Source organism: Terrapene carolina, unplaced genomic scaffold (genome assembly GCF_002925995.2).
Source record: "Terrapene carolina triunguis isolate 2854851 unplaced genomic scaffold, T_m_triunguis-2.0 Scaffold66, whole genome shotgun sequence".
NCBI classification, from domain to species: domain Eukaryota; kingdom Metazoa; phylum Chordata; order Testudines; family Emydidae; genus Terrapene; species Terrapene triunguis.
In genome coordinates this window covers 37,762,965-37,781,262 of record NW_020664417.1, presented here as the reverse complement: position 1 = coordinate 37,781,262, position 18,298 = coordinate 37,762,965, and the positions used below count along the sequence as shown (strand labels likewise).

Sequence of the window (18,298 nt, the reverse complement as noted above, 5' to 3'; positions counted from 1 at the left end):
TATTCATAAATGATCTGGAAAAAGGGGTAAACAGTGAGGTGGTAAAATTTGCAAACAATACAAAATTGCTCAAGATAATTAAGTCCAAAGGTGACTGCAAAGAGCTATAAAGGGATCTTACAAAACTGAGTGACTGGGCAACAAAATGGCAGATGAAATTCAGGGTTCATAAATGCAAAGTAATGCACATTGGAAAACATAATCCCAACTATATATTCAAAATGATGGGATCTAAATGAGTTGTTACCACTAAAGAAAGAGCTCTTACAGTCATTGTGAAAAAATCCACTCAATGTGCAGCAGCAGTCAAAAAAGCTAACAAAATGTTAGGAACCATTATGAAAGGGATAGATAATAAGACAGAAAATATCGTAATGCTACTACATATATCCATGGTATGCTCATACCTGGAATACTGTGTGCAGTTCTGGTCACCCTATCTCAAAAAAGATATATTAGAATTGGAAAAGGTACAGAGAAGGATAATAAAAATGATTAAGGATATGGAACAGCTTCCATATGAGGAGAGATTAAAAAGCCTGGGACTGTTCAGCTTGGAAAAGAGACAGCTAAGGGAGGATATGATAGAAGTTTATAAAATCATGAATGGTATAGAGAAAGTGAATAAGGAAATGTTATTTACTCCTTCACATAACACAAGAACCAGGGTTCACCAAATGAAATTAATAGGCAGCAGGTTTAAAGCAAACAAAATGAAGTACTTCTTCACACAACACACATCAACCTGTGGAACTCATTTCCAGGGCATTTTGTGAAGGGCAAAAGTATAATGGGATTCAAAAATAATTAGGTACATTCATGGAGGATAGGTCCATCAATGGCTATTAGCCAACATGGTCAGAGATGCAACCCCCTGCTCTGGGTGGTCCTAGCCTTTACTTGCCAGATTGGAAGTGGATGGCAGGGGATGGATCACTCAGTGATTACCTGTTCTGTTCATTCCCTCTGAAGCACCTGACATTGGCCACTGTTGGAAAATCAGATACTGGGCTACATGGGCCCCTGGCCAGACCCATTATGGCTGTTCTTATGAACTGTGGGGGGAAATCTGTTTTACTTCATTTTTGACCCTTATAGGGGCACCATCTTTTCAAGGTTCTGGAGTTCTTCTTGATTCTTCATTATCTCTTGGTCTTTCATTAGTTCATGTAATAGAGGAACAGACTCTACTAATGGTGGGCAGGGTTTGTCTATGGTGTGTGACAAAGTTCCTCCTCTACCTTGGTGGGTCCTGCGCTTATTGGCGGATTTGCTCGCTTCACAGATTCACCCTGTGGGTCAGGAAACAGTCTAGAGACCTTCCCCTCTGGTAGAAGCTATAGTCCAGGTCAATTCCTCCTGTGTTTGATCAGGAGTTGGGAGGTATGGGGGGAACCTGGGCCCACCCTCTACTCCGGGTTCCAGCCCAGGGCCCTATGGACTGCAGCTGTTTAGAGTGCCTCCTGGTACAGTTGCACGACACCTACAACTCCCTGGGCTACTTCCCCATGGCCTCCTCCCAACACCTTCTTTGTCCTCACCACCGGACCTTCCTCCTGATGTCTGATAACGCTTGTACTTCTCAGTCCTCCAGCAGTACGCCAACTCACTCTCAGCTTCTTGCACACCTCTTGCTCCCAGTTCCTCACACACACTTCCTCTCCCTGGCTCCCCCTGTCTTGACTGGAGTGAGCCCTTTTATAGCATCAGAGGGGCCTTAATTAGAGTCAGGAGCTTAACTGCCTCACCTGACTCTTAGCAGTTAATTGGAGTCAGGTGGTCTATTAGCCTGGAGCAGCCCCTGCTCTGGTCACTTAGGGAACAGAAAACTACTTATCCAGTGGCCAGTATATCTCCCTTCTGCTACTCTGCTGTTCCCAACTGGTCTGGGTCTATCACATATCCCTCCCCTCTGCTCAACACCAAGGGGTTGGGCAGCTTGGGACACCAGACAGTGTACACGTGATAAGCCATCGGCATTGCCATGCCGACTCCCTGCTCTGTGCTGTATGCGGAACTGGAAAGGTTGGAGGGATAAGAACCACCTGGTTACCCTTGTGTTCTTTTCCTTGTTCTGTTGCATCCATTGAAGAGGGGCATGGTCGGTCACGAGGACAAATCTGCGCCCCAGCAGGTAGTAACGCAGCGTTTCCATGGCCCATTTTACGGCGAGGCATTCTCTCTCTACCACTGCGTATTTTTATTCCCTCGGAAGGAGTTTCCTGCTGAGGTATAGAATTGGGTGTTCCTCTTCCCCAGCCATCTGCGACAGGACAGCCCCTAGCCCCACCTCGGATGCATCTGTCTGAAGGATGAATTCCTTGGTGAAATCCGGGGCTATCAATACGGGGTTACTGCAGAGGGCAGTCCGTAGGTCTGCAAATGCCCTCTGTGCTGCGTCGGACCATCTGACTGGATCCGGACCACGGGCCTTCACTAAGTCCGTTAGGGGACTTGCCCTTGTGGCAACATGGGGAATGAAACGCTGGTAATACCCCACCACCCCTAGGAATGCTCGGACCTGCTTCTTACTACTTGGTCGTGGCCAATTTGTTAGAGGATGGCCTCTAACTTGTTCAGTTGAGGTTTCACCAGACCTTTTCCTACCACGTAGCCAAGATATTTGGCCTCTGTGAACCCCACAGCACACTTAACAGGGTTTGCCATAAGGCCAGCTCGCCTGAAGGTATCCAGGACCGCCCCCACCTTCTTCAAGTGGGTTTCCCAGTCTGGGGTATGAATCACCACGTCATCCAAGTAGGCCGCAGCATAGCTGGCATGGGGGCGTAATAACTTGTCCATGAGGCGCTGAAAGATAGCTGGGGCCCCATGTAGTCCAAAAGGAAGGACCGTATACTGGAAAAGACCCTCTGGTGTAGAGAACGCCGTCTTCTCCTTTGCACCTTCAGCTAGGGGAATCTGCCAGTACCCCTTTGTCAAGTCTAGGGTCATTAAGTACCGGGCATTCCCCAGACGATCTACTAATTCGTCTATGCGGGGTATAGGGTAGGTATCAAACTGGGATATCTCATTTAGTCGCCGGAAGTCATTGCAGAACCTCGTGGTGCCATCAGGTTTGGGCACCAACACTATTGGGCTGGACCACTGACTGTGAGATTCTTCAATGATCCCCATCTCCAGCATTTTCCTGACTTCCGCTTTTATTTCCTCCCTTTTGGCTGCTGGCACCCGGTAGGGCCTCATTGTTACTCTGGCCCCAGGGTTCGTGACGATGTGATGATATGTCCCAGTTGTGCGACCCGGCTTTGTTGAGAATACATCTTGATATTGGACGATCATCTCAGTTACCTCTTTCTTCTGGGCTGTCGTTAGATCGGGAGACACCCTCACCTGTCCAGGGTTTTTGTTCCCTGGGTGTAGGTCTTCCCGAACCACTGTGCATGCCTCTCGGGTATGCCAGGGTTTCAGAAGGTTGACATGATATATCTGTTCTAGTTTTCGACGTCCTGGTTGTCGCACCTTGTAATTAAGTTCCCCTACTGGTTCACCTATTTCGTAGGGCCCTTGCCACTGGGCCAACAGCTTACTTTCGGCCGTGGGTACCAGTACCATTACTCGGTCACCGGGCTGAAACTGACGAACCTTGGCTTGACGATTGTAGTAGGTTTGCTGGGCCTCTTGGGCCTTTTCTAGGTGCTCCCTCACTATGGGAGTGACCCGGGCTATCCGGTCCCTCATCTGTAGCACATGCTGTATTATGTTCTTCCCCTCACTGGGTTCCTCCTCCCAAATTTCCTTGGCTATGTCCAGGATGCCTCGGGGTTGCGCCCATATAACAGCTCAAAGGGGGAGAATCCAGTTGCGGCCTGAGGTACCTCCCGGATAGTGAACAGAAGGTAAGGTAGTAGGGTGTCCCAGTCCTTCCCATCCCAACTTACCACTTTCCTTATCATAGCCTTGAGGGTTCGGTTAAACCTTTCTACCAACCCATCAGTCTGCGGATGATAGACTGAAGTTCTCAGGGTATGTATATGGAGCAGCGTACAGAGGTCCTTCATTAGCTTCAACATAAATGGGGTTCCTTGGTCTGTTAATATCTCCTTTGGTAGCCCCACTCGGGCAAAGATCCCCACCAACTCCTTAGCTATCGTTTTAGAGGTCGTGTTTCGCAGGGGGACGGCTTCTGGGTAGCGAGTAGCATAATCCAGAATGACAAGTATATATTGGTGTCCCCGGGCTGTCGTCTCCAGGGGTCCCACTAGGTCCATGGCTATTCGCTCAAAGGGGACCTCTATGATGGGAAGGGGTACTAAAGGTGCCCTCAAGTGGGGACGGGGACTGTGCAGCTGACACTCCGGGCAGGACGCACAGTACCTCTGCACTTCTTCATGTACTCCGGGCCAGAAGAACCATCGTAGGACCCTGGCCAGGGTCTTCTCTACCCCCAAATGTCCCCCAAAAAGATGACTATGGGCAAGAATTAATACAGCATTCTGGTGTTTTTGAGGTACTAGGATCTGCTGTACCTTCTGCCCCTGTACTGGTGCAACCCAGTATAAGAGATCCTTCTTCATTATGAAGTAGGGTCCTGGTCCCTGGGTTTTCCCTTCCACGGGGACCCCATCTATTTCAGTCACCTCCTTCCTAATGTTGTCGTACCTTGTGTCTTCTGCCTGGTCCCGTCCAAAATTTCCTCTCCCGGGGCTAATCTGCCCGAGATCTAGGGGGCCAGTCTCTGTTGCCTCTACTGGTTCAGAAGTGTTAGGGTGGGGTGTTTCTCCCTCGGGTGTTTCTCCCTCCTGCTTGGCCTCCTTTTCAGCTGCTCGGGTCCGCCTACCTACGAGAGCGACCCTCTGGCTTTGGGTCAGTATTCGGGTTCCCAAGGCCTTAGCTGCCCCCCTTTCTCTTTTTGTCTGGGAGTGGAGAACAAATCTGGGGATATTTCAGAGAAGACTGGGGGTTGACAGTCTACTGTGGATGCCTCACTAACTTCAGGGTTTCCCCCTTTCTCCAATCCCCTTACCGGGAGTAAGTCTCCAAACCCTGGGAAGTCCCTCCCTATGAGCACCGGGTATGGGAGTTTAGGGACTACACCTGCTGCTACCTCAGTAGTGTTCCCCTGAATCTCAATTTTTACTGGGATGGTAGGGTAATAACCAACTGTCCCATGGACACAGGTTATCCCCATATGATTAGCCCACAGCAGCTGACTATGCTTCACGAGCTTCCCTGAGACAAGCGTGATAGCACTCCCCGAATCAACCAGTGCTGTGGTCTCTACCCCATTTAGTTTCACTGGTCTGGTATACATATGTGGGGTTAGTGAGACCCCCACAAGGTGGATTAGGGAGCATGGGTCTGGCCAGTTCCCCAGGTTACACTGCATAGGCTCCTCAGCATTGGGACACTGTGCAGCTATGTGTCCCCATTCCCCGCAGGCATAACATCTGTATGGAGCCCTAGACATTCCCAGGTCTCTTGGTTTGGGCAGTCTAACATCCCGATCCTCTTCTCCCTCAGTGCTCCGACTCTTTGTGGCCTCTAGTGGGCCTTCAGCCCCTCTCTTTTTCCACCTGGGCCCTCTTGGTGGCCCAGTCACCCGAGTTTTGGGGCTTGGTGCTGCTAATTTAACCCGGGGTGCCTCTTCCTTAACTGGTCAGGTCAGCTCCCTCGCCGTCCTTCGCCTCTCTACCAATGCGACGACCTCGTCGTAGGTGCAGGGTTCGTTCTGGCTTACCCAAGCGCGAAGGTCTGGCAGTAGTCCCCTCATGTATTGGTCAATGACCAGAACCTCTAGTATCTCTTCCGGATTTCGGGACTCAGTTCGCAACCACTTTTGTGCGAGATGGATGAGGTCATACAATTGGGACTGCGGGGTTTTGTTTTCCTGGTACCTCCACTCGTGATACCGCTGGGCCCGCACTGCAGTCGTTACCCCAGATCTGGCCAGCATCTCCACTTTCAGCTGGGGGTAGTCTGCTGCAGCCTCTTCAGGCAGATAATACTAGGCCTTCTGGGCCTCCCCACACAGGAATGGGGCAAGGATGCCAGACCACTGATCTCGAGGCCAGGCCTCCTGTAGGGCTGTCCTCTCAAAGGCCAGATGGTATGCCTCTACATCATCCTCCCGCGTCATTTTCTGCAGCCAATGGCTGGCCTGTATGAGCCGCATCCCATCATGGCCACGGTTCAGCTCTGTAAGGGTCTTTACCTAGCTTACCAGTTCTCATAACATAGCTCGGTCTTGAGCAGCCTGGTCCATCAGCAGGCGATTAGTCTCTTGCTGCAGCTGCCCTGCCTCCTGTTGGGCGGCTGCCTAGACACGGGTAGCCTCCTGCTGGGCCGCCGTAGCTTGTATCAGTGCCCGCACTATGTCATCCATTGTGGTGAAAAAATAAATAAACCCTCTCCCTTTTTTTTTTAATCACCCTCCTTCTTCCGCCGCGCTGTGCACCCCAAATCCCACTCCTGACACCAGTTGTGACAAAGTTCCTCCTCTACCTTTGGTGGGTCCTGCGCTTATTGGCGGATTTGCTCGCTTCACAGATTCACCCTGTGGGTCAGGAAACAGTCCAGAGACCTTCCCCTCTGGTAGAAGCTATAGTCCAGGTCAATTCCTCCTGTGTTTGATCAGGAGTTGGGAGGTATGGGGGGAACCTGGGCCCACCCTCTACTCCGGGTTCCAGCCCAGGGCCTTGTGAACTGCAGCTGTTTAGAGTGCCTCCTGGTACAATTGCACGACACCTACAACTCCCTGGGCTACTTCCCCATGGCCTCCTCCCAACACCTTCTTTGTCCTCACCACTGGACCTTCCTCCTGATGTCTGATAACGCTTGTACTTCTCAGTCCTCCAGCAGTATGCCGACTCACTCTCAGCTTCTTGCACACCTCTTGCTCCCAGTTCCTCCCACACACACTTCCTCTCCTCTGGCTCCCTGGCTCCCCCTGTCTTGACTGGAGTGAGCCCTTTTATAGCATCAGAGGGGCCTTAATTAGAGTCAGGGGCTTAACTGCCTCACCTGACTCTTAGCAGGTTAATTGGAGTCAGGTGGTCTATTAGCCTGGAGCAGCCCCTGCTCTGGTCACTCAGGGAACAGAAAACTACTTATCTAGTGGCCAGTATATCTCCCTTCTGCTACTCTGCTGTTCCCAACTGGTCTGGGTCTATCACAGGTGTAAATTGGTGCATACTGCTACTTAACTCTACATCTAGCGATGTTTAGCTTTCTTTTATTGTAGTAACATAGACAGGAACGTAGTCACAGTATTACAGTGATATAAAGTCCTCATACTGGATTTTATATTTGGGTTTTTTAAAATTATGCAAAATAACTTTCTTTAGAGGAACCAGAAAATGTGTTGCTGTTTTCCTCATTGTTTAAGGTCTAGCTTTTTCCTGGTTTGTTGTGCAGATCATTCAGATCAATTACTTAGATTAGTTCCTCACTCTCAGGGTATGTCTACACTACGAGAGTAGTTCGATTTTACTTAAATCGAATATGTGGAATCGATATTACAAAGTCGAACGTGTGTATCCACACTAAGGACAGTAATTCGACTTTGAGAGTCCACAGTAACGGGGCAAGCATTGACATTGGAAGCGGTGCACTGTGGGCAGCTATCCCACAGTTCCCGCAGTCCCTGCTGCCCATTGGAATTCTGGGTCGAGCCCCCAATGCCTTCTGGGGAAAAAAATGTGTCGAGGGTGCTTTTGGGTAACCGTCGTCATCCAACCGTCACTCCTGCCCTCCCTCCCTGAAAGCGCCGGTGGGAAATCAGTTCGCACACTTTTCTGGTCAGTGACAGCGCGGATGCCACAGCACTGCGAGCATGGAGCCCACTGCGACCATCGCTGCAGTTATGGCCGTTGTCAACACCTCGCACCTTATCATCCACCTTTCCCAGAGGCAGATGCTGAGAAATCGGGTGAGGAGGCTACGGCAGCGCGGTGAGGACCTGAAGTCTGAGAGTGGCACAGACCTGTCACAAAGCACGGGACCCCGTGCCGAGGACATCATGGTGGCAATGGGTCATGTTGATGTTGTGGAACGGCGATTCTGGGCCCGGGAAACAAGCACGGACTGGTGGGACCGCATAGTGCTGCAGGTCTGGGATGAATCACAGTGGCTGCGAAACTTTCGCATGCGGAAGGGGACTTTCCTCGAACTTTGTGAGTTGCTGTCCCCTGCCCTGAAGCGCAAGGACACCTGGATGCGAGCAGCTCTGACTGTCCAGAAGCGAGTGGCCATAGCCCTCTGGAAGCTTGCAACGCCAGACAGCTACCGGTCAGTCGCGAACCACTTTGGCGTGGGCAAATCTACCGTGGGGGTTGTTGTGATGCAAGTAGCCAACGCAATCGTTGAGGTACTGCTGTCAAAGGTAGTGACCCTGGGAAACGTGGAGGTCATCATAGATGGCTTCGCCGCGATGGGATTCCCAAACTGTGGTGGGGCTATAGATGGAACTCACATCCCTATCCTGGGACCGGACCACCAGGCCAGCCAGTACATTAACAGAAAGGGCTACTTTTCAATGGTGCTGCAAGCACTGGTGGACCATAGGGGACGTTTTACAAACATCAACGTCGGATGGCCGGGCAAGGTTCATGACGCTCGTGTTTTCAGGAACTCTGGTCTGTTTAGACGGCTGCAGGAAGGTATTTACTTCCCGGACCACAAAATAACTCTTGGGGATGTGGAGATGCCTATAGTGATCCTCGGGGACCCAGCCTACCCGCTAATGCCCTGGCTCATGAAGCCCTATACAGGCGCCCTGGACAGTGAAAAGGAACTCTTCAACTACCGGCTAAGCAAATGCAGAATGGTGGTGGAGTGTGCTTTTGGACGTCTCAAGGGGAGATGGAGACGCTTACTGACTCGCTCTGATCTCAGCGAAACCAATATCCCCATTGTTATTGCAGCTTGCTGTGTGCTCCACAATCTCTGTGAGAGCAAGGGGGACACCTTTATGGCGGGGTGAGAGGTTGAGGCAAATAGCCTGGCTGCTGATTACGCCCAGCCAGACAGCCGTGCGATTAGAAGAGCCCAGCGGGACGCGCTGTGCATCCAGGAGGCTTTGAAAGCTAGGTTCTTGAGTGAGCAGGGTAACCTGTGACTATTAAGTTTGTGTACAGAGAAGCTGAACCTGCCCCCGTTTCTTTACCCGGTTAATGTTCACTATCCTCTCCAGTCACATACCCCATTCACCCCGTTCCCCCCCTTCCAACACACGTTTAAAAATAAAATCACTTGAAATTTGCTAACGAACACCATTTTCTTTATTACTGTTTTCGCGGTAAAGTGTTGAACCTGGGACGCAGACTGTGGTGGGGAGCGGGTGTAGTGTATTGATGCAAAGGACGCTTCTAAACTCGAGGAATGACAGGCTCCGCACTGGTGGACTGGTTGTTTCAACGGAACCTGCCACCCCTCCTGTTCGGGACTCTGTGTGTGGGGGCTATGTGACTTTGTGGCAGGGGGAGGACGGTTACAGATCCCCTGCTGCGTGGCTCTGTGATCCAGGATAAGGACCGCTGCATAAGATCTCTAACCGCCCTCCCCCGCCACAAAGTCACATAGCCCCCCCCCCACACAGAACATGAAAACCACCTCCCAGACTGACCAGGGTAACTAGTGACTGCAATGTGTGTGTGCCCTGCTGCTGAACCTGCCCCCGCGTCTGTACCCTGGTAAAGGTGACTGTCCTGTCCAATTACCAACCCCCTTCCCCCCCTTCAAACAGACTCTCCTCTAAAAGAACATGATGGAAACAGTAATTAACAGAAACGTACTTTTTATTAGCAACTACACATGAAACTGCGGGATGAAACTGGGACGGGGGCTTGGGTGAGGCGGGAAGGAAAGGACTTATCAAATTTTGGGGAATGAGAGCCTTCTGGTACTTGAGCAGTCTGCAGGGGTGGAGTGAGAGTTTTCACGGACTCTGCCGCCCCTCCTTCTTGGGACTTTGGGTGAGGGGGGTATGGGACTTTGTGGCGGGGGAGGGCGGTTAGAGATCGACTGCAGCGGGGCTCTGTCCTCCTGCCTCCGGTCCTGCAGAACATCCACAAGGCGCCGGAGCGTGTCCTTTTGCTCCCTCATTAGTCCAAGCAGCGTTTGAGTCGCCTGCTGGTCTTCCTGCCGCCACCTCTCCTCCCGTTCAATGTGTGATCGGTGGATTTGGGACAAGTTCTCCCTCCACTGGGTCTGCTGGGCTGCCTGGGCTCGGGAGCAGCCCATAAGTTCCGAGAACATGTCCTCCCGTGTTCTCTTCTTCCTACGCCTAATCTGCGCTAGCCTCTGGGAGTGTGATGCCAGGCTAGGTCGGGAGACAGTCGCAGCTGTGGGATGGGAAAAAGGGAGTGAATTCCTCAGAAAGATAAATTTAGTTGTGAACAAAGAACATAGTCTTTCTCTTTGAACAAGACCATGCACAGCACCTATCACATGCGCACTCAGGACAAGGTCGAATTTTCGGCCTTCGCATTCAGTGCCTGGGGTCTTGCAGTGCAGATCAGAGAAGCGGGGCAGGACAGCGGAATTTGTGTAGCAGGCCGACATGGTAAGCCGTAGACTTGTGGCTGCTTAAAACTTTAATAATAGCACTGGCTTCCTTTCACGTTCAAAGCAATGCCAGTCCCTGCTGCCAGCAATCCGGCAAGCATGAACTCTGCGCCTGTCCCACCCCCTCGCAGCTGTCCCAGGGAAAGATCCCTGTATGCTGCCCCTCTCCCGCCTCCACCGCGTGGCTGTAAACCGCCGGTTACAGTTCTGTAAAGGAACAGGCAAGCAGTCCCAATACTAACATTCCCCTACCTAATTCAAAGCAGGTCACCATGAGCGACATCACTCTGATGAGGATTTCAGAGACGGAGAAAGAAAGGATGCTTATTGAAAGCATGCAAAGACTAGGGCCGTATGCCGCCATGCTCTGCAAGGCAATGATCCCGGAGTACTTGCTTGTCTCCTGGCCCGGAAACGTTTCGTACCACGGAGGACCCAATAAGGCCACTCTCCCCAGGAACCTGATGCAAAGGCTTTCCAATTACCTCCAGGAGAGCTTCGTGGAGATGTCCCAGGAGGATTTCTGCTCTATCCTCGGACATATAGACCAGATTTTACTGTAGCTGCACTGGCAGGGACTAAACAGTAGAGCGCCTAGGGCAAACCAATCATGCTAAACCGGACATTGTTAGATTTTTTTTCAGTAGTTGCACTGCCAAGGACTGAAACGTTAAGCGCCTAGGGCAAAGTAATCATGAAAAACCCATTGTTAATATTCCTGTTCTGTTAAAAATAAATGTTTACATGTTTAAAACACTTACCGACTGATCCTTCCCCTGATTCTGTGTCCGGGTTAATGCCTGGGGATGGTTGGTAGGGGATCTCTGTAAGGGTGATGAAGAGATCCTGGCTGTCGGGGAAATCAGCGTTGTAAGCGCTGTCGACTGCCTCGTCCTGCTCATCTCCTTCCTCATCTTCCCCGTCCGCTAACATGTCCGAGGAACCGGCCGTCGACAATATCCCATCCTCAGAGTCCACGGTCAGTGGTGGGGTAGTGGTGGCGGCCGCACCTAGGATGGAATGCAGTGCCTCGTAGAAACAGGATGTCTGGGGCTGGGATCTGGAGCGTCCGTTTGCCTCTTTGGTCTTCTGGTAGCCTTGTCTCAGCTCCTTGATTTTCACGCGGCACTGCGTTGCATCCCGGCTGTATGCTCTCTCTGCCATGGCTTTAGAGATCTTCTCGTAGATCTTTTCATTCCATCTTTTCGATCACAGCTCGGAAAGCACGGACTCATCGCCCCACACAGCGATCAGATCCAAGACTTCCCGATCAGTCCATGCTGGGGCCCTCTTTCTATTCTGAGATTGCATGGCCATCTCTGCTGGAGAGCTCTGCATCGTTGCCAGTGCTGCTGAGCTCGCCACGATATCCAAACAGGAAATGAGATTCAAACTGCCCAGACAGGAAAAGGAATTCAAATTTTCCCTGGGCTTTTCCTGTGCGGCTGGTCAGAGCATCCGAGCTCGGACTGCTGTCCAGAGCGTCAACAGAGTGCACTGTGGGATAGCTCCCGGAGCTATTACCATCGATTTCCATCCACACCTAGCCTAATTCGACATGGCCATGTCGAATTTAGCGCTACTCCCTTCGTTGGGGAGGAGTACAGAAGTCGAATTTAAGAGCCCTCTATGTCGAACTAAATAGCTTCGTTGTGTGGACGGGTGCAGAGTTAATTCGATGTAACGCTGCTAAATTCGACATAAACTCCTAGTGTAGACCAGGCCTCAGATTCAGTGTTTGATATGCATTGTAGGGATTCAGGCTTTAGGCTGTCATTGAGACTATCATGGGGTGCAGCCCTCATCGCCAGACTGGCACCTCCTCCTGGTCATGCTGGGGATTAGCCTGACGCTGACTGCCCTATCCACAATCTGCACGCTGGCAATCTGTCTTTGTTCCCACTTACAGCTCCTCTGTCAGCTCCCAGAACTGCAGCATCCTCTTTGCGACTCAGCCCTCTGGCTAGGTCGCCATCCGTGTTTCCCGCTTCTGGGTGGGGATTATTTTCTGTACAACCGTCCACCCATTTCCCTAGTGGTTGGGACCTGGACCCACCCACTTCTCCGGGCCTCAGCCCAGGGACCCTGTAACTAGCAGCCTCCGGCTATTCCTCTGTAACCTCCGTCAATGCTGTTATATTTTCCTGGGCCTCTTCCCCATGGCCCCAGCATCCTCTTCGCCCTCACCTCAGGGCACTCAGCTGCTCAGCAGCCAGCAGCCAGCTAGGAGCTCCCACTTGCTTCCCTGGTCCCTGCTGCTCTGTCCAAGGTGTTTAGTTCTCTCAGCCCTCCAGGGACACAGTCCTTACTCCCTGGGCTCCCAGCAACAACTGCTCACTGCTTTGCCCTGCAGGTCCCTTTTATCTGAGCATGCCGGGCCCTGATTGGTTGCTCCCTGAAACTCCACCCTGGTTTGCTGTGCTTTCCGCACCCCCTTTGGGCTGCTTGGAGTACTCACCTCCATTGCTACTTCTGGGGCAAGGCATAGTTAACCCCTTTTATGCCTATGTGGGGGACGTACCCCATCACAGGGACTGTGCAACTATTTCAGAAACATACTAAAAAAAATTTAGTTCCTCAATATGGAGCAGCACTGCAAAATCTCGATTAATGTCCATTTCTGAAGCCACCAAAACAATCACCGAACCTGCACTTAAACACTGCAGCCAAACAAAATGTGGGTGTTTGGCTGCAGTGTTTAAGTGCAGGTTCGGTGATTGTTTTTAGCAGTTTGGCATATTTTTCAGGTCTTTACACAGTTTACTTGTTCAGTACAAAAGAAGAAAAGAGCAATCATTAATGGAATACTGTACTAGTTGTCTCAGATAGTCAGCACTGTGACACTGAAGCATACTCACTGCTTCTAGATGTTACATGGGCAACATGGGTTTTGGACCTGAAGTCAAATGGAGTTCAGTGGTTGCTATAAATACACCGCTAGAATTTTACATTGTTCTACTCCAGAAACCGGAGGTTAAAAAAATAGCACTCGGAGACTACATAGCTGCAACATAGTTTACAAAACATGATTCAATGCTTTGCCTAGTGACGGAGGTACATTTTCCAGTTTGTTTATAATGAGAAATCCCTTTGTATTAGTTTCAGGCTTGCAAGCACATGAGAGAGGTGCCTCATTGTGTCTGATCCAATGCACATTGAAGTCAATGAGATGCTTTGCTTGCAATGGCATGTGATTCATTTTAACTATGGGCCAAATTGTGGCTTGAGCTCACAAGGTAGCATAGAATCATACAAGGAGCTCCCTTACATTCCTACCAGTTATTTGCACTGGAGCCACTACATCCTCTCCTGTCTAGGAGGAGAGGAGGAGCAGAGAGCTGGTTCCACACCGTCCCCATGGTGCCCAGTGAGGTAGTTACATCAGCACATCATGTGATGTATGTTGGATCAGGTATAGACCCTGGAGCACTGGGGAGCTCAGAAGGAAGATTGTGACTCTGGAGCCATAATCTCACTCCTGGGCTGTTCCAGAGGCAGCACAATAGTGCACTGCCCCTTACTCTGGGCAGATCACAAACATCTATTAAACACAAAGAAAGTAATGGAACTTTCAAACAACAAAAAACAACACTGAGAATGCTGCATGAATATTGGGTATGGTTCTGTATTTGTGATGGAATATTGTTCTGGTTTCAGAGTTTTTTAAAAGTTCTACTGGTTTTGTTTCTCTCTCTTTCTCCTTTGTATTTCTTATAGTTTATTATGCTGACATACATCTTCATGCTGGCCTGGCTAGGGGTCACAGCTTTCACCTCTCTGCCTGTTTACATGTACTTCAATCTGTGGACCATTTGCCGAAATACCACCTTAGTGGAAGGGGCTAATCTCTGCTTGGACCTTCGTCAGTTTGGTAGGTGAATGATGTATGGTAAATATGAATTGAGACTTCAAACCCATTTAACAAAGAAATGTTAGAAATATTTCTTGGGAATGTTGTTTGCAAACCCTAGATGCTTCCAAAATTATGCCTAATACCTTACAAGTAGGTGCAGAATATGTATTTAAATTGGTAAACAAACCAACAAAAAAGTAATTCTATATTCTATCATTTCAATGATGTGCAGGTTTAAGGCACCTCAGTTAAATTCATAGATGTCACTAAAATTGGAGTTATTGCAAACACTACTGAAAATAGAGAAAACATGCAAAAAGGCTGAGAGAAATTAGAAATATGAACAGGAAATAAGAATATGACTGAGAGTCAACTAGGAAAAATGCAAATTGCTACATACAGGGGAAACAATCTGAAACCCAGATATACAGTAGGAGCGTGGGGGTACTGGAAAGCAGTAAAAAAGACTTACTGGTGTAGGGGCAGCAGTAGACAGAAAATTAGCAATGAGCTTGCAGTGCAATACAGCATAAAAACGTAGCATTGATCTGTATATACAGTGTTACCACATATTAGTTGTAAACTGCTACCATCCTGGTGATAGGTTTCAGAGTAGCAGCCGTGTTAGTCTGTATCCTGGTGATAATGGCTGTAGTGAGTCTGCAGCTGGAAAACTGCTTCCGATTCTGGTCAGCTTAGAAAGATGGCAACAAAGTGGAGGGTATTCACAGATATGATAAAGGAGATGAGGGACATAAGTCGTAAGGAGGAGTTAAGACTGAAATAAGGAGGAAGGCAGTGCTGAAGCGGGGAATGAGAAACATCTCAAAATGTTAGAGGAGGGACCAGGCATAGGTTTAAACTGAGTACATTCTTGTGTCATTTCCCTGTCATGTCTCAGTATCCACTCTCTGACTGGGAGGAGGCAGGGGCATGGCTCCTGTGCCTTGCAAAGAGAATGTCTGTACTCTGCCTGCCTTAGTCTTTGCTTAGTCAATTCTAAGCCTCTTCCTGTAGCTCTTTTGTCTATCTGATAGCTTAGCAATAGAGGAAGAAAGAGTGCCTCAGTATCATCCAGGCAACAGGTCTCTGTCCTCATCTGGAAGAAGTGGATTTGATGGATTGTTTTTTTCCATTTCTGACTGCTATGATTCAATAACAGCTAGTCTTCTTACTTTGCTCCCCAGAAGATAAGTGATCTGAGAGACATTTAAAGGTCAATGCTTATCTCTGGAAATGCTGTATGGGGCTTTTGTTTTGTTAACGTTTGCATCTGTATTTTATTTATATAATCCTTACAGTTTCCATCTGGTTTGCAAGTCCTGCAAAAAACCCACTGATCCCCTACAGGGAAGGCACAGTAACACAGTAGTTTTCAACAGGCTAATCTGTGATTTAGTATCTTGTCACATGCTAAAGGGAACGGTACAGCAGCTTCTTGTTTCCCTTACTGTAAGCATCTGCATTCATTATCAACAGATGATTAAGCACACCTCTGGGTAACATACTTTTATAGCCTCTAACAGATGCTTTGCACCAGACAAGCAAATTTGGATCCTGACCCTAGCACATTCTTCAGCATAAGGACAGAGAATGTTTTTGAATGTGCCAACAGGCTTAATATGTGCACTGTCTGAAAGTTATTTTCTAATATTTGAATACCCTGTTGGCTGGAATTAATAAAATCCAAAATGAAAATATAAAAAATGGGTTGAGGAATCATTCTGTGTGTTGCTTCCGTTCATACTGTTACCAAAAGGGTAACATGTCAGCTTCATGACAACGAGAGAGACCAATTGAAGACCTAAGAGGTTGTTTTCCTGTTATGTAAAATATGAGCCACAGTTGCTTTGTTCTACCTAACATCCAAGAATTTGGATTCCTCAGCTCCTTTGAACAAATCTACTGAATGCTTTGAATACTAAATCTAGTGAATATTTCATGTGTTTCAGGAATTGTAACTATTGGAGAGGAAAAGAAGATTTGCACCATGTCTGAAAATTTCCTGAGGATGTGTGAATCTACTGATGTGAGTAAATGGGCTAAGTTTTATTTGCCAAATCCATAACAGTCATTTTAGTAAGAAGTAACTGGCATATATGGTTTCCTCTGACACTTAACTCTTTAATCATAGACAAAGTGATAGAATGAAGGCACAAGGAAAAAATATAGTGCTTTTCTTTTTCCCTAGAAAACATACTCCATCAACATAGTTTCTTCAGCTATTATTTTTGTAATTACATTCCATTAAACCTGCAACTTTTAATTTGAGATTTTACTGAAGGTTAATGTGTCTGCTACATGGTGAGAAGAAATTATGAAAAATACTATTGTCCTTATGTTTAGAAAAAAAGAGAGTACAAGGAATTGGAAGAAATTATGGTTATATTGTAACAGAGCAGTAATATTTTTAAACTCACTGGACCATTTTTTCCCACTGGTGTAGGAGTCTAACTCCCATGACTTTGATGAATCCACACTTTGTTGTATTTCTTCCATAAAGAAACACCATATATTTTAATTCAGATTATTATTTTTCTTATTTTAGATCAAAGAAAACAACATAAACAAACAAAAGTAACATCTCCAAAAATGAACACACTTGTTAAAATCCTGGCCCTTCTGAAATCAATGGGAGTTTTGCCGTTGGCTTTCATGGGCCAGGATTTCACCCCAGTGCATGTAAATCTCCTTGGTTACAGACTGCAGCAACTTTGAAAACAAAATGGATGGAGTTTCTGCACTCACACAGTACTCTGAAAATAAAAGCACTGTAGTTTCATATCAACCATGCCAGCAGTGAATTTGGTCAAAAATATTACTGAATCGTTAACTTCTGCAGAACAATGGCAGCAGGAAAGTAGTCGTTTGCTCTGTTAGATGCTGGCTTTTTGTTTGGTTTCCATGTAGAGTTATTACTATGAAATTTGTTTTCTTTGTCCTCTTTACAGCTAAACATGACATTCCATTTGTTCATTGTGGCACTTGCTGGAGCTGGAGCAGCAGTCATTGCTATGGTAAGCTATTGGATACACTGCCCCTGAACATACAGCCACATCTAAATCACTGACATATCCTGTTTATAAATTACTGTCAGCAGTAGAATTAGTAGCTGAAAAATATATTCAATTACTACTAGAAAAAATAAGGCATATGAATTTAAAGGGATACCGTTAACTATTTTTTTTAATTACTAATTTAAAATGCTATTTTATGTTAGCGCCTCCTTTAAACAGCATATTCTGATTTTTTAATATTAAAATTCCTTTAAGTATCTGTTCCTCTGCTGTGTTTAGAAGGGTCTTTGGGGCAAACCGCAGAGCAATCCCACCAAACTTTTTCTTCCTCATGCCCTCCTCTGTGTGCGCATGCCTGCCTACTGTCTCTTCATTTTCATTTTCAGCTATGCTGCTGCTGTTAAAATGACAAACATCCTTTTGCAGAGATTGAGGAAGAGCTTGAGCTCTTAGATTTTATCCAGGAGGAAATTTTGCCATTTTTGCCAATGAACATTGTTTATTGCTATGAATGTGGTAGAATTTTCCCAAAATATAACACTAAATTGTCCAAAATTATCTTGACAGTGTGTTATTTTTGTCATGAAGTATATGTGTGTGTGCTATATCCCTTTCCCCACATCTGTTGTGACTATTTAAATTGTAAAGTCTTTGGAATGGGGACTGTTTGCTACTCTGTGTCTGTACAGTGCTAAGCACCATTTGTGGCTGGCCCCTACATACCATTGCAATAAATATGATTTATAATTAGGTTTGGGAGAATTCCATTTTTATTATTTTAGAATTTTGACTGATAATATTGATGTTTATTTTTAAGCATTTTTTAAAAATATTTATTCATTTAAATGTTCACAGTTGCAGGAAGTATGGGGGAGCAAATAATGTGGTTAGGCCAGACAAAAAT

At 47.6% G+C, this 18,298-nt stretch overlaps 1 protein-coding gene across 3 annotated transcripts in view; it reads left to right on the top strand.

Moving 5' to 3' along the window:
• Positions 1–18,298, top strand: part of GPM6A (glycoprotein M6A) — a 353,254-nt gene that overhangs the window by 320,841 nt on the left and 14,115 nt on the right. For all 3 annotated transcript variants that reach the window (XM_024194656.3, XM_024194649.3, XM_029910696.1), the window contains exons 4-6: positions 14,242–14,395; positions 16,330–16,406; positions 17,329–17,394. In XM_024194656.3, the coding sequence (XP_024050424.1) occupies positions 14,242–14,395; positions 16,330–16,406; positions 17,329–17,394 (297 nt within the window). The remainder of the gene's footprint in view (positions 1–14,241; positions 14,396–16,329; positions 16,407–17,328; positions 17,395–18,298) is intronic.